The sequence below is a fragment of the Kryptolebias marmoratus genome, linkage group LG13 (assembly GCF_001649575.2).
Source record: "Kryptolebias marmoratus isolate JLee-2015 linkage group LG13, ASM164957v2, whole genome shotgun sequence".
NCBI lineage: Eukaryota > Metazoa > Chordata > Actinopteri > Cyprinodontiformes > Rivulidae > Kryptolebias > Kryptolebias marmoratus.
Window position 1 is genome coordinate 10,257,150 of NC_051442.1, and position 23,327 is coordinate 10,280,476.

The 23,327-nt window shown below is 42.5% G+C and overlaps 1 protein-coding gene across 2 annotated transcripts in view; it reads left to right on the plus strand.

Annotated features, from left to right (window-relative positions):
• The window catches only part of rxfp2a (relaxin family peptide receptor 2a), a 57,909-nt gene that overhangs the window by 19,314 nt on the left and 15,268 nt on the right, over nucleotides 1-23,327 (plus strand). For both annotated transcript variants that reach the window (XM_037979084.1, XM_017418187.3), the window contains exons 2-11: nucleotides 742-894; nucleotides 7,499-7,579; nucleotides 7,770-7,875; nucleotides 13,673-13,744; nucleotides 14,557-14,628; nucleotides 15,122-15,193; nucleotides 15,727-15,798; nucleotides 17,891-17,965; nucleotides 19,101-19,172; nucleotides 22,558-22,629. In XM_037979084.1, coding sequence (XP_037835012.1) covers nucleotides 742-894; nucleotides 7,499-7,579; nucleotides 7,770-7,875; nucleotides 13,673-13,744; nucleotides 14,557-14,628; nucleotides 15,122-15,193; nucleotides 15,727-15,798; nucleotides 17,891-17,965; nucleotides 19,101-19,172; nucleotides 22,558-22,629 — 847 coding nt within the window. The remainder of the gene's footprint in view (nucleotides 1-741; nucleotides 895-7,498; nucleotides 7,580-7,769; nucleotides 7,876-13,672; nucleotides 13,745-14,556; nucleotides 14,629-15,121; nucleotides 15,194-15,726; nucleotides 15,799-17,890; nucleotides 17,966-19,100; nucleotides 19,173-22,557; nucleotides 22,630-23,327) is intronic.

The window sequence follows — 23,327 nt, forward strand, 5'->3', positions numbered from 1 at the left end:
CCCCCCCCGACTTCTAGTCGTCGCCGTAAATGTTCCCAATGTTAAACTGGGACCTAAATACGTCTGCGTCGGTGCTGCTGACAGCTTAACTTTATTAGCTGGCACCGGAGTGTACCAGGCACTGTTTGTTTATTTTCCAGAACGCCCCCCTGAACTGACAGAGGAGTTATTATTTGGCAAAACGGAGAGAAAGAGGCACTTTTATAAAGCTTTACCCGTCATCTCTTATTCATAGTAAAAACAGCGAGTCCCCTACAAGTCACTAAACCTGATATCAGGGTGTGTGTGGGTGTAGGTGTATGGGGGGAAGCAAAGTGTGCTTTCCTTCTCCACAAACAAATTGCATAAAATCAAACGAGCAAAGGAATCCTCATAAAAACAGCTTTTAAATCTGTTTTTTTTAGAGCTTTGGTGGAAAAAACTGTAAAACAGGAAGTCATCCAAGTGCGGAAGGAATAAAAACTTTACTGGATCTGGCCAAGAAATAAATAAACAAATGTGTGCAACAATTCTTGTAAACACTTATGTAGTCTGATTTATATGTTTTTTATTTTTTAGCAGTTAAGACCATAAATCACAAACTCGTCCATTTTCAGTTTCAGTTTCCTGAGATTTGATGAGGTTGTAAATTGTTTCCGCCTTCATGTCGCCGAAAAGCAAAAACAGTTCTTCGGCTTTAAGGAAGTTCTCATCAGGATGATTGACCCGTATGTGTCTGCGTTTGCTTCTGTGCTCCTGCAGCCCTGGTGATGGCTGCGGCGGCGGCGGTGGAGGACGATGTCCACTGCCCCCTCGGCGAGTTCCCCTGCGGGAACATCAGCCAGTGCCTCCCTCAGAACCTGCAGTGCGACGGACGCACCAATTGTCCCAACGGAGCGGACGAGTTGCTCTGCGGTAAGTCCGTTTATTGTTTATTCATCGGAAGGGAGACGTTTAATTTTCCTAATGTTGTCTCAGCATCTTTAAAATGTCCTCCCAGCTCCTCACCCTCCGTCTGCAGCAGATGGTGTACGAGTGGATGCAGCAGAAAGTCCTCCCCTGTTCTGACCGGGGCAGGGCGGTCCACCCGCCTCTTTAGACCCAGACTAAAGACCTCCTAGGCCTCGGCCTCGTTGTTTGTTCCGCAGGATAAAAGGGAAATGGAAGTTTAAAAGTTTAAAGCAATAGTTCCCCACGGGGGGAGCCTATTTAACTCCTCTGGAAGCCCATCTGGCGCCTCTCCCTTCTCTCTCCATATCTGAGGCGTCCTCTCAGATCAGATCAAGGTTTTCAAAGCACAGGAGGCTCTATCTGTCATACCTGGTCGGCCCTGAGAAGCCCCTCTCCTCATTTGATGCTCCCAGGCGTTATTCGTGACGTCCACTCGTGCTCCTCCATGATTTGGTTTGATTTGATTTACAGCCTGCATCAGTGACCCGAGCTCCACACAGGTGACTCTGTGGCCATCAGAACGGCTCGTCTTCTCATTTACGATGTTGGGCGATTAGTTGTGTGTGTGTCCTGGCGGTGGAGGAAAAGCCATCTGCAGCTCAGCGTTATCTGCCCTCTGAAAGGCCAAGAACTGCCGATCACAGAGGAGAAAATGTGGTTTGAGTGAAATCTTGGAGTCTCTGGATCCCCCCAATTAATTTCTGTTCTCCTTGAGCCTGAGGCAGATTTTTTTCCAGTGACAGCTGCCCAACTGAAGGAAGCTTTGATTTGAAAGCCAAGAGGTATTGGATTCAGTTTTTACTGAGGTTTGGACCTTCATTTGCAGGGTGTCCTGCCAAACAGCAATTGGGTTCATCTCAGCGAATTTCTCCGGCTTTTAAAGTCTCCACCAGCTGCTCCACGCAGGTGGAACAGAAGGTAGAGAGTGTGTCTTCAGGATGTTTTGCTGGTTTAATTTACAAACCCGTTCTGGTGGTCGGCAACCATTTAATCCCCTGTCAGGGGATCAACGGCCTCCAGCCACGAAGACACGAGTCCTAACTCAAAACTACTCAAGGCTGATCGACTCAAACATCTCTATGTCCTTTTCAGAGCCCAGCTGTTTGTCTTCTCCGTCCCTTAATTGCTGTTATTTGATAAATGTGGGACCTGTTGGAACACAGACAGTTTGGATCTGGATGCAGTCGTTATCGTAGATGTACTTCTTCCTGTAAGGCGTACAAAGGGAACGGACCAGGATGTGGACCTGCGCTCCTCAGGAAGTACCCGGTGGCTCGCATCAGACTTTGCGGCGTAAAGCGAGGTGGAGATGCTCAGGAACTTTATTATGACCTCATCTGTAAAGGTTGTGAAATGTGAAGCATTACTTTCACTCCCCCCTGAGTTTCCACATCGTCTCTGCTGAGCTGCTGTCAGTTCTCTGACTCTTTGCCCACTGGGAAAAAAAAAACAAACAACAACAAAAAAAAAATGATCTCAGTGGCTCTGTACTTCCTACAGCTAACAGACTTCGACAGGAGGGCAGAAATACGAAAGAAGAACGAGAAAAACATTCAACGAGCACATTGTTCCCTAAACACAGCCCCGGAGAGCCGCTCCTTTTCACGTCATCATTCAGGGCCTCCTTTTTTTCCCAGCCATGTTAGGCGGAAACCTTCAGCCCGTGGGTTTGTTTTTATCTCCCGCTGCCGAAAAGCGAAGGTGGACGTTAACGTGCGGGTTTGCACCTTTTTATGCCTGTCTGTCTGTTAGCAAGACATCTCATGGACCTCGTAAGTTTGAATAAAACTGTCAAAAAGTAAATCTAGAACTGATTAAGTTTTGGGGTCAGCTTGATTCAAGATGGCTGCCAAAGCCAACTGACCTTAAAAAACACCAAAATGGTTCTAACTCGGTTCATTTTACAGCTGTTGACCTAGAATTTGGTGCGGTAGTAACTGAGAGTGAGCCCCAACACATAGATTAAGTGTTAACGGATCATGTAAAATCTTTATTTTAACTTTTTGCCTTTCTTGGAGTCAACTCTGTCTGTCTGTTAGCAAAATATTTTGTGAACTGCTGGACAGATTTGAATGAAACGTTCAGGAACAAATCACTGGACATGCCTCTCCAGCCGATTAACCTTTGGAGCCAACCTTATTCAAGATGGCTGCCACAACCAGCTGACCTTAGAAAACCTTAAAACGACTACACGTTAACGGAACAATCTAATTTACTCGGTAACAGTTCCACGTGAAACAAAAGCCGTCCTTTTGTCACCTTCTGGGTCAGAACGCTGTGTCTCCCTGCATGGATCTGAAATCGTAAATCCAAGCCCGCTCCTTTCTTTGTTGTTGGTTTAAGAGACGTCGTAATAATTTTATCTTCTGGTTTCCATCATGAGACCGAGCTGTGATTTCTCAGCCTTTCCACGCTTCATTAGGGAGAAAATAACTTCATAAATAAGAAGACACTGATATGATTGTTCCCAAAGATTCCACCTGAGACTAACTGGCCTCAGTCCTCCTCCTGGGCATGGATTGTTTTTTGTTTTTTTTAAACGTCCCAACCTGAAGAAAATAGCATGTAGTTGTATTCTCTGATTGTTATCCATCCCTTCCTTTACATCAGGGAGCCTTTATTAACTCACCAGGACTTGAACATAACAGCATTTATCATGACTTGGAGTCATTGTTTCTATGAGGTAACACCTCAGTTTCCCTTTTGTCTGAATAAACCGACATTTTCTTCTTTTTTTCCTGTCCAGTCATTGAGATGAAGAGGCTCCTCCTGTAGGTATTAGTAGAACTGTTTGGACCTTCTTACCCATTCCGTGCTGAATTGCTGCTCATGGGGTGTCGGTCTGCAGAATAATAGGGAACCTTGAACCCCCAGCTATCCCGGCTGTCCTCTTCTGAATCGTTCTCGAAGTAAAATATTGAGCTGGCGAACCCCAGCTTTATTTAATTTAGGTCAAATGTCTCTGATCTTTGTCCTTTCACTGTTCATTGTCTCTCTGGTCTTTTCAGGACAGGCTCAGCTGCTGTTTCTTTAATACAATACAGAATCCGTAATGTCATTTCGCGGCTGTCCGTCTCCGTATGGGCTCTTGGGTGTGTTGCGTTACGTCAGTACGGTGGTGCTTTAACAGAGCACGTTATGCTGCAGTGACTTAATGCTCCACAGGTTAGAGAAACCACAACCATGTGTCCCCCGCTCCACAGTGTTTCAGCTGCTTTCTCTCCTCATCTTACATCCATTTTACCCAACAGAAACTAGAAAAGAAATCATAGATATGTATTTAAGGCCTTAAAGGGATAGTCTGGTCATTTAAAGGGATGTTTTGAGTTGTTCTATGAGCCTGAAAAAGAATAAAGTAAATAAATAGTCTAGCCTGAATTAAGACTTTAGCCTCTTTCTCTGTACTTCCTGCTGTATGACTGATGTCACAGGTGATATGGTACAGACTATTGATTACTAGTCAACAAAACATCCCTGAAAAAAGGCTCGACTCTCCCTTTAAATGGTAAAATAATTGAGATGTTAAAAAGCTTAAAACCCACAACACAGGGAGTTGGTTTTCCACGCAGAAATTATTGTTTTGAGCTGCAGAAAACAATTCATTGCATGTAACCCTGCTTTTCTGTAACTTAATAACAGCACACACACACACACACACACACACAAAAGTTTGCATTTCTCTCCTTAATAGGACATTTTTATGACTTCCAATCATTTTTACAGCTTAACCCTGACCCTTACCCTAAACCTAACCATATCCAGTACTTACCTAACTTATAAATCTAACCCCTAACTTTACAGGAATCTAACCCCAACTCAAAAATGCCATTCCAATGTATTAGCTTTGGGTTTTGCTCTCCATACGGACTAGTGATAACACTAGAGAAGGTCCTAAAAGGGTAACAAAAACTAAGTACATACACGCACGTACGTACAAATTTAAAAACACAATGCCTGCAGTATGTCTATATTGCCAGACTTCAGTGAAAATATTTAGTAGCTTCAGTTTTAGAGAGATTGGAGCTAAAATGAAACATTTTAGCCCGAATGCTACAGAAAGGGGTCGTAGTGATACCAAGAAATTCACGGGCTCTGAAACAATCCTTTTCTTTTTTTTTATTTGATTCACTAATTAAAACCAAAGAAACGTCTGGGACGACATCAAAGCTAAAAATGGAAATTCTGAATCAGAAAATGACTTGGACCTGGACCCAACCGAACAAGGACCAGGGACACAGACCCACATGGTGACCAATTTAACAGCTGATCGCTTGAACGGGTTAAATAAAGACGACAAGAGCAAAAACTTTTGTCTAATTTGACGTCGCCTTCTTCCCTGTGCCCGGTTGAGGCAGACTGAATCCATCCTCTCTGCTGGTAAAACCATCAGGCAGCAAAAAAAAAAAAAAAATAGTGTTAGGTTATCTCTGTGTTGCTGATTGAATCCGTATGAATAAATACAATAACGTTTTATTTGTTCTTCCACCTCGAGCTATAATAATTGCCGTTGGTTGGCTGACTAATAAGAAAGTTTGTCACATTTGACAAACTAAGTGAGGTGCACCTCGTAAACCAAGGTGTTTATTATCTGTAACCAGACTAGAATTAAGTATCCAGGGGGGGCAGATGCTGGCAGGGTAGCCAAATAGACTCTGCTGTTCAGACCCTCTGGTTTGATTTAGAAGAGGCAATAAAGGTGGGCAGGCTGGAGAGGTGGGAGAGCTCTGCCAGGAAACAAACACTGCCGAGAATAAACCCAAGTGAGGGGAAGAAGAGGAGACTCATTGGGAGCAAGGAGACGGCACAGATGCCACTATGACAAGTATCCGCCATTGGGAGTTCTGATTAGTCAAAATATTATATCATCTGTCCCGGTGAGTAACCGGCGGCCGGTTCAGGGTGTCCTCCTCTTCTCGCCCGTCAAAGCTGGGATAGAAGCCCGCCCCCCTAAGCAGGGCAGAGGTACAGGAAATGGATGGTTTATATGTCATAACAAGACGTCCACTCGCCTAGGATTAGGTGCACTGCACGACGTGTCACAAAGAGTCCCCACAACAGAGAGACATCTCTGTTCCTCCGCTCCAGCCTCGCCGCAGCATCAGTCGCACTTTGAATTATAGCTGACTGGAGGATGAGCTTGGCAGCCGCCCAGAATGCGCTGCCATCCCTAAATTTAGACACAACACGCACAACAGTTCTGAGCCGCTGCTGCAAAACCTGGCTTTCCAGTGACTTGTCAGAAATGCCTACAAGTTGTTATGTAAACCCTTCTCTTCGTAAAAAAGCACATATAGCTCATTGCTGCCGAGGGGGTTTCTAGGCTACAGGCGTCAAAAGCAAATGATGAGGTGGGTGTGCTGAATTGGACTTGTTAGAATACAGCCGTGGGAGGGGGAAAAAAAAACGACCACTCTCTTTTGGTTCTAGTTTTACAAATCAGGATGTACTCAGGTGTACAAAACCACACGGCAGATCTCACCATGTCAGTATTTATTAAACAAAGATTAAGACAAAAATGGAAGAGCTGCGTGTGGAAATTAACTCCACCTCATGATTCAATCATCTGTGTAACCACCCGCAGCAGCAATAGCTTTAAAAGGCGTGTGGGTTTATCAGTCTCTCGTCACTGTGGAGGAATTTAGGCCCACTCTTCTTTACAGCAGTCTTTCAGTATATTGACAATTGCACGGTCTGACCTTGGGGTGAATTGGCTGGGGCACCCACCCCTTGGAAGTTTGGCAGACGGACTCCAAACCGTATCCTTCCCAGACGGATGGGCAGCAGTCGCTTCTTTCAGGTCATTGCTGATGTCTTTCCTTCTTGGCATTGTGTGAAAACACTCCTGTATGTCCCAGACTAGCAAACGGACGCAACCCCAGGCGGTCACAATGATGGTGATCAGCTTAATAACCAGAAACTTCAAACATCCTTTGGAAACAGGAAGTTTTTCACTCTCGGCTGTTAGATTTTGGGTTTAGTTTGGTGGTTTTGTTGAATAAATAATGATGTGGTGGAATCTGATGGGTTTTTTTTTTTTACACCTGAAGTTAGATTTGAACAATTTTAGAACCTGGTATGGACCAGTCTGTTTCTGTTATGTCCTGATACATGAAGCCCTGGAACTGAAAGAGGGTGGATGTTCTTTTCCCCGAGACTGTCAGCGCTGGCTAATCCAGGAACAGTTTAATACGGCAGCTTCTTAGACAAATCTGTTTTAGTGTCAGGTAGAAGATGAAGTCCTGCTGAAAACAGGTATTTTTTATCTAATTACAGATGATGGATTGCTATAATCCACTTCACCATCTGTGATTTAAATTAGAATTAGTTTCCAAATGACTGTTTACAAAACAATCAGCTTAAAATCTAAGGAAGACCTCACACACCAAAAAATAAAAATAAAAGCCTCCCAAATCTCAACGCAGTCATTCAAGACACTAAGACGTGCCATCCAGTGTTGTGATGATTTAATTAGAGCTGTGCTGCTCCAGATCCAGACCACGTCTTCTACCGGTCTGCAGAGTCCAGATACTGACACTGGAATGGTTTTTCCCCCTCATGGGCTTTGCAGGTGACAACATCGGGATGGCGGACCTCGTCGGCGAAACGATTCGAAACAAGTCTGCGGCAGGCAGCTCCTCCTCCGCGTGCTGTAAGTGTGTGCTCAACAACAAAAAAAACATTTACGCTCATACTGTGACTGATTCTAACCTCTGTGTTGATCATAAAAACAAACATCTGCACTGTTTTCTTTAACGTTCTGCATGTTCTGTCTATTTTAACTGCTGGTCCTCACATCTAAAAGTTGTTCTTTGTGTGTGTGTGTGTGTGTGTGTTTGTAGTCTTGCCAAAGTTTCCAGCCAGTTGTGTCTGCATACAAACAGATGTTCAGTGTGTGAAGGTCAACCTGACAGACGTTCCTCTCCTCTCTCCGAATGTCACCTGGCTGTAAGTACCCATCACTGCACTGCTTTGGTTTTAGGGTTTAAGGTTGGGGATGTTTGATCACCAAATAGCACGAATGCACGTCGTCCGCCTCCTTCCATCTTACCTTTAGAATAAGATCATCTTACATTAAGAAATGAACGACTTATACCTGTTATTATTGCAGCAGTTATTTCCGCCAAACCTTGAAAAACTCATTTTGCGCAGCCTCGTGTGAAACTGTGATATCTTGCGTGTGAGTACAAGCTGTGAACGACTGTCGGCTGCTTGGACAGCCAGTTTTAGCTTAATGTCTGTTAAATTCACAGAGTTAGAGACGTTTTTGTGTTGGCTGAGGTCGATTAACGGTGGTGATCTGCTTTAATGTGGTTGACTCCAAGCTTTAATCTGCTACAGAGTTTCATCGAAATTTGTTCAGTGGTTTATGAGATATTTTGCTAACAGACGAACAGGATTGACTCCAACAGTTCATCCCAAGGCTTTAAGCAAAGAGCTGTCGGGCTTGAAGTTGAAGTTGAATTGTGTTTAATCCAGTGTTAATCAGTTCTAGATGAACGTCAGTTGATCTGTTTCTGAAATCCTTTTCGTAATTTGCGAGATATTTTGCTAACGGTGTAGACAAAAGGACGCAGACGCAGAGAAAATCATTTCCTCCGCCTTCACCTTTGGCAGCAGGTGACACTCAAACCGTGTGTACTCCTAAGAGATGTACTTTGGTTAGGACTTGACATTTGGCTAATGAAGAACAGTGGGTCTTAATTAACAGGCAAAGGGCCAGGTTTCATGTTGTGTTTGCAAGCAGGTGTAAAAAATGTCATCTTTTAAACCTGAGAGAAGTGTTGAAATGTGCGTTAATATTCTCATTTTACTCTCTGCACAAGACTGGTTAACTTTAGAAAAAGTGTAAATATAAATATCCCCCTAAATTAAGAGTATCACAATAAAAAAAACATTAATTGTAGAAGAAAACATAAATTTAACTTGAAAATTAAGGTGTGAATTGGGTGTCTGTCTACCTGCTGTAGTTACTTTTCATCAATTAAAGTTTCCCAAACTTAGCTTGTGGAATTTAGCAATTTTATCTTGCTTTATATGTGTTTATTCTTTCATATTTTTAGGCTTTTACTGCATTTTTTTGAACTCAAAAGTTTCAAACATGACTTATGTCTTTTATCCTCACATTATTTCTGTCCGCCCCACCCCCATGAGAAGCTGAATAACCCACTCTTTTCGGACTCTCTGCCCTTGTCATTTGTTCATGCCTCTCCACTCTTGCACGGTTTGATCCTCAGCTGTCACTGGTCGGGGTCAGCGGACGGCAGGTCGAAGAACTCCGACCCAAAACGTTCAGTCAGTGAAGGAGAACCTCTTTTCTCACCTCAGTCCCAACCCTTCAGACCCCATTTGCGGCGAGAATCAACTCAAAAGGAGCATCTTTTTTCTGCTCCTTCTCCCTACATCTGTCGTGTAATGTCAAATTACACCCATTTCACTTCCATCAGTGACGTGCTTGAAAGTATATTCTCCTACATCTGTCTGCTCCCTTGACATTGTGCCTCCTGAATTACACGAAGTATCTGTTACCGTCATTGGACGTTCTCTGCTGTTCTCTGGTGTGTTATGTCAGTCTGTGTTCCAGAAGTTAACCACACCTGGATTAGCTCCCAGCTATCTGCAAAGTATCTTTCATGGGGGAGACTTTGGCAGAATTTGTCTATAAACAACCTTTAAAGCTGACTGCATACATAAAAAGAAGATCTGGAAAAAAGGTTATTTTTTCCCCAACTTACTCTTTCATCGTCCCTCCATCTGCCAAACGCACGGAGCTTTGATCACAGCAACAACGGTTATTTCCTCCCATCTAATGCAGCTTTTTTACGGCTGCAGCGAGCGCCATTAAAGCGTCGTTCCACCCTTCTCATTTTCTTCTAGGCCATTGAGGAGGCATCTAGCAAGGGTAGGATTAACATCCAAACTCTGCTACTGACCCCCATTAATGTTAGAATTACACTTATCGACCATGAGAAGTATTATTAAACTGAAGAGAGAAGTAAGAAAATTTGTGTATGGTTGGTTATTACTTTATTGTAGCAGTACTGCTTGGCAACAAAATCTATACTGTTGGAAAGCTTGTTTATTTCCCCTGAAATGGTGCCGTGTTGAGCAGCAGAGGCTCTTGATTCAAAGGTTTTTCATTTTTTCATTTGACAAGTGACTCAGCTCTTTGTTAGCATCGAATCCTAAAAGTCCCTTTTAATAGAACTGTTTTGCACGTTTATTCAAGAATAAAAACAGATTATTGCATAATAATAATAATATACTCTCAGAACAAATTTCTGTTACCATTCTTCAACATCTTAGTTCATGAGCTGCTAGTCTTTTTTTTTTTTACATATTTTTTTAAATCAAACAATTACTGACCTCATCAAGTTTTACTTGTGTAATATAAAGAAAATATCCAGTTATTTTTTACAGAAGCTGGACATTTCTGTCGGTTCTTTGTTTTCTTGCGTAGTGCAAACATCTGTAATCATCGTTATTCCTGTTTGAGCTCATATTCTGGGGGGAAAAAACAAACAAATCTGATTTAAATCAAAATGCTCTGTTCATATTTTTGATCAAGCAGAATCTTGCTACAGAGCAGACAAGGGATCTATTGACATTTTCCATGCCTGGACCTGACAGCTCAGCCGTCTTTAATTACCTTATTACACAGAACTGTGAGCACAAACATTAAGAACTCAAGAAATGATGAGCTTTTAACGTTTTGCCCAGAGACAAAACACACAACTCTTTCATAAAACTTCTCAGAAGCCATGAAAACAGTTTTGTTAGGGCTGAGTGGAGGTCTGAAAGTCATTCAGACAAAGCTTTTTTTTCTCTTTCTTATTCTCAGAGTCGCTCAGATTTGTGATTCCTCCCTCAGGTGACACAGGACACGTTTTTACCATTTACAAAATGTCTTCCCCATTAACAGCGTCACATGCTATTATAGGCTATTATATAAAATCACAGAGTAGAGTCCGGTTTCTCTGGACTTTGTTCTAATTCTGACAACTGGCCGTTCTTAAAGTGCTTCTTCTTCGTTCGTTTGAGAACGAACCCAACTCTTCTTCTGGTTCAGCTCTTGTGAGGCTCCCACCTTCTGCTAATTACGTCATATTTAGGACTACTGCCATTTTTTTTTACTTCTACCTTCCTTCTCTTCAGCCTGATTCAAACTTTTATTTAGAAACAAAAACTTGAGTGTGGTGTCCCGGCTGATTTAAGCCCTTCGTGGTATTGGATGACCTACTTTACAGCCGCATTGTTAATTAACAATTTCAAGGCCTTCACGCATACAAGGGGACAAAAAAACAACCCCCCCCCATGCACACAGAAAGAGAACTGATTGAAGAAGGACTAAAAATTGACCACTTTTTATGTTTTACAGACGTGAGTAATGGTCTTTGCACAGTATATAGGTCACAATATGACTTAAATAGGCGGTCTGATAAAAGAACTTGAAGGAAACTTGGTGCCTCTCTGTAACTTAAAGGCCATATAGTTTTATGATCAGTGAAGCTCTATTTTCACTCTCTTCCTGATATAGTTTCTTTAGAGTTGTTTTTTTTTTTCCAAATGAGCAGCTTCCGAAACAGTAAAAAAGTTACTGCTCCATCTTTGATTTGTTGAACGAATAAAATCAAGAGTGAAATTATTACAGGCTGACTTTAAATTTGTTCCGCTTCCTGCTTCAGATGCTGAAGACTTAAAGAATATTATACCAGCTGTACGCTTAACTGTATAGGAGAATTATAAATTTTTCATTTCCCCTCCCCTCATTCACAGCTGCTTCGTGTATTTCTGGCTTTGAAGCTCCTAATTTATGCTAAAGTGAGTCGGCCTTTTAAATAATATTAACAGTAATACGAGTAGGACATGGGTTTATACAGAATATTGTAGAAGAAAATTAAACAAAAGAACATGTTTTACTGTGTTTGATTTCAGGCTCCAATAGTTAGAAATGCTTTGCTTTCTTTCTGTTGGTTGGTTTCAGGGGGTTTGGTGTGAATGATCAGGTTTTTTTCACCTGTTTTGAGGCCATCTGTGGGGTTTACTTTAAGGAGGGCTGTGGGACTTTTCACACGGGCTTGTTCCAGTCGTATCAAAGAGCTGCAGCTTGTGTTTTTTCCAAGCTGGCGGGGTTCGAAGGCAAGCGCGCGTTTCCTTCAGCAGCTGTGGTGGACACGCTGCCGCACAGCCTCTCCGCTGGTGGCGAGAGGTTTTGTGTTACCGTTCATGTCGGCGCGTAAGAAAAGGGAAAACAAAGACCGACGCAGCATGTCAAGATATGAACTCCGAGGTGCTTATTTACCGAAGTCAGCAGCCAAGCAACGTGCTCAGTTCGTGGAGAACAGAGGAAGGGCCTCCGCTGTCCGAAACCGTGACAAGCAACGAGGCCTTTTATCAAGATCCAAACGTCCACGAACGGAGCAGTCAGGACTACTTTAGCGAAAGCTCACAAAACGGTGAAAAAAAGCAGCTTTTCCTGATGTGGAGTTTACCAGCGTGTTTGAAGGACCCTGCTGCCTTGATGTAGAAGAAGTTCTCATGTTCGGCGCACGAGAAGGCAGGCAAATTCAGCTCCGGATCGTCTCTCCCTGCAGCTGTTCTCCACACCTGCCTCAGCTGGGAAACACGACTTCGGAGCACGTGGTCGCACCCAACAAACGGTACAAAAAGAAATCAGCTATTTCTTGTTTGTAATTTGGCGTTTTGAACAAATTAGGTTTAAATTTTTTAATACGATCGGTTTAGATGCTTATTGCCCGGTTGCAGTGTTTACTCATATTTACAGCTAATTATAAGTTTTATATTTGGCATAGTTGGGTTTTAAGTCGTTGGTCCCAGTTCCATACGTTCCCCACACCTGGCAGAGTGCCTTGTTTAGGGTAACGACAGCAGGAAATGTGGACATTAAGAGCCACTGATGGTAAAATGCAGGTAATGGAGGAGATAGCTTCTGTTCTATTATAATATATGATGTGAGACTCATCATATATGACAGTATAAATACACAACGGCGGTCTTGTTCATATAAATGAGGTCCCCTGTATGCATGGAGGACATGCAGGAAGGCTCTGACCACGCCGTGTATTCATGTTTATATAGTGAAGCAGGTTTGGAGAGGGCTGATAGAGACCACAGCTCTGGGGAAGAGTAGCTTCTCTGCCTATCTGAGCCAGATCTAAACGCCTCAGTTCAGACGGCAGCTGATTCCTGTGGTGTGTTTTCTCTTTGATGGTGCTGGTATCGTTTGCCTTCTGCTGCCCACCTCAGGGAGTTCTGCCCCACGTCCCTGCTGTCTCTCACATCCACACTGAATATTTAATAGAGGTTTTTTGCCCTCGTTGACTCGTACTTTTTCATTGTGTTTTGTTTACTTCTTTTTCCTGCTGGAAGCTGCAAACTTCACACACGCACAAATCTATTCAGTTTAGGAAGAGATTCTGGTAATTCTGAGGTCAAGAACTCGCTTTTGCTTCCTTTTAAGTCTGCGAGCACACTCGAGTGTTTGGAGGTTTTTGCCCGGACAGAATGATAATCTGGTCAAAGTAACCTGGTTAGCTTCTGGGACGTTGGATCTCTGTTCAATTGAAGCACTTACCGACTCTGGCAGGAATATTCCTTCTTTGAATAAAAAGAGGTCTGTTTCTGTTCCTGACCCGCCTTTGTCCTTCTCTGTTTTCGTCTGTCCTCCGGGCGTCTCTTTCAGTGTTTGTCCAACTTTGCTGTTTTTCCTCTGGTTGTGCTGCAGGTCGCTGAAGAGCAACAAGATCCGGGTTTTGCCCGACGCCGTGTTCTCCGACTACGCTGCGCTGGAGAAACTGTGAGTGTTTTCTTTCGTTCCCGTCCACCCGTAGCGGCAGCATCTTTTGTCTGGTTTCACTCGGTCGCAGTGCACCACTGGGTCCGTTTCAGAACCCGAGATTTGTTGGATGTTACGAAAACGGAGAGAACACGTTACTCTCCACGGTGACATGTTTACTCCCTCAGAACATGCAGAACAACCAGTTTACTTCAGAGGGAAACTGGTCGCCATCTGAAGTTACAAACTCAACTCACACACTAAACTGAGCTGCTTTACATTTAAATATTTTTACCTCCCGCCACTGAAAAGCTGTTAGCAAAATACAGTAACTCACGAGTCACTGGATGAATTTTAATGAAATCAGCAAAAAGTGAGGATTTGGTTTACATCTGCAACTGATTACTTTTTGAATCTTCAGCACCAGCTGTTAAAGTTATTCCTGTTTGTCTGTTAGTCAAATATCTCATGAACCAGTGGACGGATTTTACAAAAAGTAATCACTGAATTTACGTCTGCAGCTGATTAACTTCTGGAGTCAGTCCAATTCAAGATGGCCGATTAACCTTAGCCAACACAGAAATGGCTAACTTGGTCAGTTTTACTTTTACTTAACTTTCTCTCAGATATTTACATCTCTCCTCTTCTCTGTGCTCATATGTATCGTATCTTAATATGAAATGATTTTCAACAAAGCTGCTTTCTGTCTTTCTGTCAGAATAAAAGAAAACCTTTTAAAGCCTGTCTGAAAAAAAAAACGGTCAATTAGGACGCCATTTAATTCTGATCACTGTGAAAAGGCTTATTTAAAGTTTCTTGTTTTCTGTTCTCAGGTTTCTGCAGAACAACAGCCTCCATTTTATCTCCAAACAGGCCTTCAGCGGCCTGTTCAGTTTGAAAAAGCTGTAAGTATTCTGCTCACGTCGTTAAACGCCACTAATCTCTCCTGATCAGTTTCTACTTATCTCCGAAGCTCCGAACGGGCAAAATCTGTTCAGTGAAATTAGTAGCTTTAAAAAATCAACCTAATATGTGTTTTAATTTTAATCTTTAATTAAGCAGCGATCGGTTGGTTGTTTTTTTTTATTGAGGAGTTTTATTTTGATCTTAAACTGACAGCTTTTTATTCACAGTTTTACTTCTCCGGTCTGAGATGGAGAACCAGACATAAAGAGAGGAACAAAGTAGGACAAGAACCAAATTTCTCCAGTAAATAAACTCAACTCAGGAAGCTTTACAGTTTGTTTTTTTTCCTCTTGTGACCACAGAACGAGTTCAAATGTTATTTGTTTTTGTGCTCAAATCATCTTTTATTTTCTGAATATCCATCAGAGCTGTGTTTGTTCCTTGCACATATTGGCTGTAATCATTTAGTTATGTTTTTTTTTGTCTTCTCAGGTTCCTGAGTGAGAATTTAATAACCTCTCTTAGCCCCGGTGTGTTCAGAGAGCTGAATCAATTAGAGTGGCTGTAAGTAACTCACGCATGTACGAATACACACCTGTGTTACGTTTATCGAGACACGCAGAAAAGGGGGTAGATACTGTGCGACTGTAGACGGAGGGACGCAGTTAAAAGCTAAATAGTTCATTCTATCAGAATGTGGAATCTGTTTTTAGTTTTCTTAAAGTTCGAGGAAAAAAAAAAGCCATTTTTTTTACCCTTGCACGGCTGTCATGGTCCTCATCTGGGATTTCCTATTTTATGTTTGTGGTTTCGGACAGCAAATACCTCCTGTGGCGAACTGGATAGAAACCGTTCTTAACTTTAAATTACATACAGCTGAGTAGATAAAAATGTATTCCCTCTTTCGACTGAAATGTTCCAGCAAAGGAAGATGAATCAGGATCCGTCTCATGAGGTGGTTGATGGTTTTGTTCTGTTGGGTTTAAAGAGAGTTTAATATTCTTATTCAGTCGACCCTCGACAATAGACTTGATCTTCTCCTAAATGCTGATTTATACATGAAGAACTGAAACTGAAGAGATTATCTTCTCTTCCAGGATGTTGGATCATAACCCACTCAGCAGTTTGTCTCACGAGACCTTCCTCGGGCTCCATTCCCTCATGTTTCTGTAAGTTTCCTTCTTTTCTGTCAAATGCTGTAAAGTCTTTAAGGTTCGTGTTGAAAATATATTACTAGTAAAGATAACAATTCATGAAAAAGGGGACCTTGGAGACATATTTCCAGCTGTTCCTGACTCTTGGTCAGCTCACACAAGGTGCTGTCGTGTGAAGTGATGATCACTGATACAACCCCTCCTGGCTGTGGGCCGACATGGGATTTACTGAGTCCACATTCTGTCCTTGAAGACGAAAGGTTGGAAGCAGGGAAAGATGGACAGGCTAAGGAATCTGAACGATGAGACGAATTGCGATGGGTAAATGCAGCTTGGTTCCCTGCAGCTCGACCGCCTGAATGTGTCGGGCGTAAAGGAAATATACTCCAACTTTAAATTAACAGCAAATAACCGAAAAGTACACGTCCATTCGCCGCCAAGGCCAACAAGTAGGTGAACTGGAAACATGTCTCCGTCAGCAGGAGAAAAACATTTTGGAGACATTTAAGTCCTAAAGTGTTGGCCTAATTTCCATTCTAAGATCCTGTCTGTGTCTGTTATCCTCTCCTCTCCTTGTCTCTTCCCCTCACCGATCAACCCTTACTGTCGCACGTTGAACAGAAGCAAGGCTATGATGTTGTTCTTCCCTTTAAATCATTTTCTCACCCGTCGACAAGCCGTCTCTGCTGGACTTGTTCTCCTCCTGTCCACAGCAGGAAATCCACCTCAGTAAATGACCTTTTGATGTTTATACTCGAAACAAATACAGGTTTTTGTACCTCGCAGGAGTGACTCATAGACGAGAAGCACCCGTACGTCTCGCCTCTCGTCCCTCTATCGTCTCTCGAATCGGCCGCTCGACTAAAAGCCGAAGCGCTCTCCACATTTTATCTCAAGTCTTGCCACCTGAAACACAAAAAGCTCTTTAAGTCTGCTGCTGGAGATGATAAAGTCCTCATCGTGACAGAGCGAATCTGAAGAAACACTTATCAGAGCATTCAAGGATGCATGAAAACAGCACTCAAGCTTATCACATCTAATGGTACACAACACAAAGCAGAAAGAAACAGCACTGATTCCCCAAGATGTTGTGTGAAATATAAAAAATTTAATAAAATGCGCTGATTTGCAAATCTCACAAACTCGTATTTGAAACGAAAAAGGGATGCTCAGTCTTCTGTGGAGGAACGTTATTCTGAAATTTTTCCACTGTTTTTAAACGCAGTTATTTGCAAACTGCTGAACTTCTGAATGTCATTAAGTGTTAAGTGGACTAAAAATGAGTGGGGGAAAAAAAGCAGCCAAAGTTTAAAGAAAAGCAGCGAAAGACCTTCAGATCGCCTGAAGAACTATGGATCAAGACGGTTCTGGCTCAGAGGAAGCAAAATATAAAGAAGTTGGGGAAGACTTCTGCAGCTTCGTGTATGAAAAAGACAGTAAATGTTGTTAGCTTTTAGGACGAGTAAAAATAAGATAAACTTACTTTGTATGAGGAGGGGTGCTCTGTGTTCACCTGGATAAATGAATAAAGGTGAAAAACATCCCTAAGTCGGAGTAGGGCAGACTTTCCTTCTGAAGGAAGTTAATAAGGATTAAGGATGTTGCATATTTTATTCGAAAAGTCTTTGAAGATTGCAGAGTGCCGGGCAGCAGCATCTGAGCCGATGACTCAGAGTAACAAGCTGATAATAAAGGCTCTGGCTTTGCGCCGGGGTCTGCTCCGAAGCCCAAAGAGCGGATCGTGCGAAGGAATAATGTGTCACAAGGTGCCAGACGTAACGAGCAGCAGAAACATCTCCGCAGAGTGGCTGCTGCAGCGAAGAGATAGAGGACAGGAGGTCATTCCCTCCCTCAACAACAGACCCATTACTATTATTACAAACGCAAGACTTTTTAAAAGATATTTCTTTATACAGCTACAGTACGGCTCCTCCTTCGTGATTATTGAAGTAGAATTCAATTTACTTAAATGTAAGTTTGAGTTGGCCCAGTGTTTGACTCGTTCCATCTCTGTTGGCTGTAGGCAGGAGGGAATGTTGTTACCACGCCTGAAGTCCTCCTCCCGCTGTCCCCGTCTTACTTTAACACGTCCTCTGTCTCTCCTCAGGTCCATGGTGCACACGTCGCTGCAGCAGCTTCCTCATCCAAGCTTCTGTCAACACATGCCCGCCTTGGACTGGCTGTGAGTTTTGCGCCGACAGTGTACTCGCGCGTACTGTTAGAGGATGTTTGTGCGGAGGTGCGTGGGCTGACATTCTGACGAGTGGTGCTTCAGACTGATGGAGCTCTTCAGCCCCATGTCACTGCGGCCGGTCGGCTCGACCGGTTATTTTCGGACGGCGCAGAGAGGAGAGCACCTGCGAGATGAGCCCGACGCTCGCTGTGACCTCCTGACTGGAGCCTTTTCTGTCCAGATCAGGACTCGTATTTACTCAGCTTGGTCATGCTTGTTTTGCTTTTCCCTCCAACAGAACACTTCATAAATACGTTTCCTTCTGCTTTTTTAGGATTAGTCTTTCTGTTTGGATTAAATGAACTTGCACAGTAGATGCACTGATATGCTTGTGCACCCATGCTAAAAACAAGACTGATTACCTAAGAAGCAAAAAATAAGCTGATTTTAAAAGAGCGCAAACTTTAAGTTAGCACACTTCTTTTTATTACTTTAAAGGAATCGTTTAAACCATTTAAAGTGGGGATCTGTGGAAAGTCTGAACAACAATCTTACCTGATGAGCAGCGATTAGTCCAAGCCACTCGGTCCTTTCAGCAGAAATATGATAATATTACAGCAGGAAGTGCTACAGCTAGCTGCTGCTGCTTGCTCCCAGAGTTCTTTGCACTATAAAGGTTTTTATTCCTCCAAAGCGAGGTCGTACGAAAAACAACCTGTAACAGGTGAGATATTACTTGTTCACAATCTTTCCGCAGAACCCACACTTCAGTAGATCAATTCAAGCTTTTTCCTCTTGCTAACTGCTCCTTTGCACACACACACACCCATCTGGTCTGGCAGTGACAGTGTGTTCATCTCGTGGTTGTGTGCGGGCTTTGTTGTGTTTGTTCCGACTGACCTCACTGACCTCACTTCCTCTAAACTTTGGATATTAGATTCATCTACTGAGGCCAGCAAAAGTGAGACCACAGCTGCTGCTGTTTTCAGGGCCTTACCCCTAAAATACTGAGCTAAAAACTTAAATATCAATTTAACTGATAAATGTGCATGTCCACAGTTTAGTGTATTTGCAGCAGAAGTTTCAGACGTTTGTGTATCTAAGTGCACATTTTCCCCTCCCCTGTGTGTTTTTCTGCTCTCAGGGATCTTGGGGGAAGCCAGATTCAAACTCTTAACTACTCGATCTTAAAGACGTGCAGCAAGCTTGAAGTCCTGTGAGTACCTGTCTTTAAAATGTTCAGATGAACCCCGAAGTGCGGTCGCGTTGCTGCGGTTCGAGCGTCGGAAGCTTGTGAAGCTGACGCATATTTGGCTCGGCTGAGATGAGGCTCAGAGAGGGTTTTCAGATGAGGCCACTTCAGAGATTCTGAGTACCTTGTAATAACATTTTTAAAGCTGTTATTTTAACCTTCGGGGATGCCACATAGTCTCGTGTCGGAGAGCTTTCTTCTCTAAATGACTGTCAGCGTCTTCTCCGCCCGGTTTCAGGGCTGGAGTTCTGCTGCTCGGCTCGTTTTTACAGCAGCTGAAGTGGCCGTGACGGAAAACTATCTGAGAAACCGAATCTTTTCCGAGCTCTAGCAGACTGTGACACAGCTTTACTTTGGAAACAACAGCATCTTTGTGATGTCCCTTTCAGGACATAGATGGACACCTTGTACTTTCTTATTGACGCGCACACAAGTTCAGAGACACGATCTTCATCTTTAAGTTTTAAGCAATAATGGAGAAAATCTGGATGTATCCACCATGACTCACTCGTTTGTAAAATGGATCTGAGGGAAAATCCAAGGACATTGTCCAATAACGTCCAATAACAACTTTATTATTATTATACGAGATACTGCAAAGTTTTTGTCAGAATAATATCCAGCCAGACATACACAAACGTTTATATGTGATAAAGTGCAGCAGTAACTGTAGGACAATAATAAACATAAGGGTAAAATAGGAAAGCAATATTTAAACACTGTTATCAAGTCAATCTTTAAGTTAGATTAGGCAATAAAATAAAAGTATATAGATTATGGTAGAGCAAGAATACAATTACAGCCTTAAAGCAACGGCTCAGATCGTAAAAAGATTATGAACAGTAAATATCTCAACTGTTGTAGATAGCTTTGTTTTAATGACCTCAGGAGCAAACAGCAGATTTCTGAGGTCTTGAAACAGCTGTGGTCTAAAAAAAAAAAAAGTCACAGCGGTTTGTGTAATCTTTATTTACTTTATTTACTAAGACTTTTCTGGCTATTTGCAAGTAGCTGCATGTAGCTGCAGCGGCAGCTAGCTGTAGCAGCTCTGTTGCAGTCTGCGACACCTCCAGCAGTAATATCAGGAGATTTCAACGGGAATAAAATTACTAGTGATTTAAAAGTTTGAATGACATCATTCACTAAGAGTTTGAGGCTTTAGGACGGCAGCGGTCGTCTTTGAACTTCCTGTTAGCTCAGAATGAAACTATTTCTCCGAACCGAGCTCATTCAACAGGTAAGATATTAACTGTTCATGACCTTTACACAGAAACTCGCTTCAGAATATTTGAGCTATCCCTTTATTGTAATTCAAACTGTCATGAAGGGATAAATGCAGTATAGGACCCAACATGGTGTCTTGTGTTGGTGGTTAACATGTTTATTCTTGTTGGAAAGTTTGATATTTTACCAGCGGATTGATTCTTCTTTGAAATCTTCTTTAAGTCGGTATTTGAGGAAACTTTGGAAAGTCTGTGTTGCTGCTTGTTTGTTTTTTTTTTACCCAGACTGCCAAATGTGAAAGCAAGCTGTCTTTAATTTGGCCTCGTTTTCTGCTCTGGGATGATTTTCCATCAGACCTCGAAGTCCCGTTGCTGTTTTCCAGTCATAAATTTCACACATTTTTTTTTCCTTTTCATGTTTTTAATTCAATGATGAGATAATTAGAGATATTTCTTTCTCTGTCCCAGATGTACAGACTGTCACAGAAAGCCGTTGTGTTTCACTGAGCGGAGTTTATGTTGCTGCACTGGAATTTGTTTAGGCGGTAAATAAAAACACAAAAATACCTTTTAGTGTGATCATCTGTCTCCTTGTCTCTGGGTGTTTTATCACTCCTTGTTTTCTGGCTTCTCTCGTCTTTTTGTCTTATGCCACTCTTCCTCCTCATCCCTGCACTCTGTTTGGTCTTTCCAACTCTGTTCTACTTTGCCGTTTCTCTCCAACTCTTAGTGAGAAAAGCTCATTAATTAGGAGGAAAAACCTGTTTGCCGTATTAAAACGTGGTTTTAGATTCACAGATTCTTTTTGCTTCAGAAGAAAATCCTCTGACCTCGGGAGCGAATATCTCCTGCCGTCTGTTGCTGGGAGGGTTATCTAATGAGGATTTAATTTAAATTTGACCATCAGAGTTTCAGTTTTGTAAATTTCAAGCGGTGTATAATTGTACATGAAGGCATGTGGATTCTGTAAAGAGTGATTAAGCATCACAGCGCCATTCTATGTTTTGTCCTATATTTTGTTGCGCAGCTTTGAAATAAAACATTCAACTTATACAACAGCGCATATATGACGTATCAGCACATTGCACAACGTAGATAAAACTTGCAAAAAACTGCGTGGTTAAAACAAAAAAAAAAGGAGATCGGTTGGATTTTTGGCAAAATGGATGAGAAAACCCAGCCCAGTTTGGGGCTCTGTGACTCAGACAGACTTCACAGTAGAATCATCGTTCAAAGTTTAAACGGGTCACAGAAAGTTGGACTTTATGTGTCTGAGCGGGCGTTTTGATGCCTTCTACGGTTTTTACACAATCGCAGTTTAAGTATTCTGACTTCCGGAGATTTTATCTGCAGAATGTTGTTGATGTCGCTTGTGAAATGTCTCGCAAAAATTACAAAACCTTTTGCAAACTCTTCTTACTCCCACAGCCGTTCTTTTGGCACAGTCCCAAATTATACATCACAGGCGTTCTTGTTTTCTTTCACCCAGTGTGTCTCCTTCTGCTGTAGGACTTACAGTTTTCTCTCAAATCCCCCAAGAATACGCAGCTTCTTGTCTTCTAGCTCTAAAGCTTCTCCTCAAGCCTGGAAGCGAAGGCTGTTTTTAATTTGTCTTATCTCTTAATAAACCACTGCAGAAACATGAAATTCCACCCGTGTGACCGTCACGCCCTTCTGCTGCTCCCAGTTCAAGAATTTCTAAGATCCGACTTTTAGTTTTTGCACAGCGACTGTTTGTATGAGGCAGTTTTTCTTTTGTCTGCCATTAACCTGGCAGTCAGGGAGTGACAGACACAAATGTGTGGTTACCATGGTGACCATAATGAGCCACTGACGGCAGCTTTAACATTTATTTTGATCTCGGCTTTTTAAAAAAATTTTTTTTTATACATTTCATTTACAGTTTATACATCAAAATGTTACTTTTTTCATTTATTTAGCATAAATAATCACAAAAGTGATATAATTTTGGCCACCATTCAAAATTTTCTTCGGCACACTTTGCAGGACGTTTTATTTGGCCAAACGTGAGGTGTGTCTTCAGGTCGAGCTACTGCAGGTCTCCGCTCCGCTGCGATGAGCCAACGTGTTTGAATGATTTCTGACAGCCAGTGTTTCCTGTTCAGAGTTCTGGAGGACAACAGGATCAGAGAGGTTCCTGAGAACACCTTCCAGTCTCTGTGGAAACTGGTTGATCTGTGAGTAGCTGCCAGTTAATTTTTAATTTTATTTTTTTCCCCTCACATGAACGCTTCTTATCAGCAGGCAGAGCCTCGGCCCGATCGGTGATCGAGTCTTTTTATTTCCAGTTGAAAGACCTGTGGAAACAGCTTCTCACTGCTGGATCATTGTGGCTTTTTGTTTACAGCTTGACTAAAATGTGATTAACTTCTAAACCAGCTGTTTATTTAAAAAAAGAAAGATTGTTAACACATGATAAGATCTTCCATGAGCCACGCTTCAATTAAAATAAACAAAACAGACTTGTGTTTACTGAATTAGTGTGGAATAAAGAATTACAGTATCTGTCAATAGGGTGGCACAGTGGAATAGTGGTTAGAGCTGTTGCCTCCCAGCAAGAAGGTTGCAGGTTCGCTTCCCGGCCTGAGGCCTTTCTGGGTGGAGTTTGCATGTTCTCCCTGTGCTCACGTGGGTTTACTCCGGGTACTCCGGTTTCCTCCCATAGACCAAAAACATGCATGTTAGGTTAATTGATGACTCTAAAATTGTCCCTAGGTGTGAGTGAGAGTGTGAATGGTTGTTTGTCTCGTTCGTCTATATGTGGCCCTGCGATGGACTTGCGACCTGTCCAGGGTGTCCCCCGCCTCTCGCACAGTGACTGCTGGGGTTAGGCACCAGCTCCCTGCGACCCGGAATGGAGAAGCGGTTAAAGAAA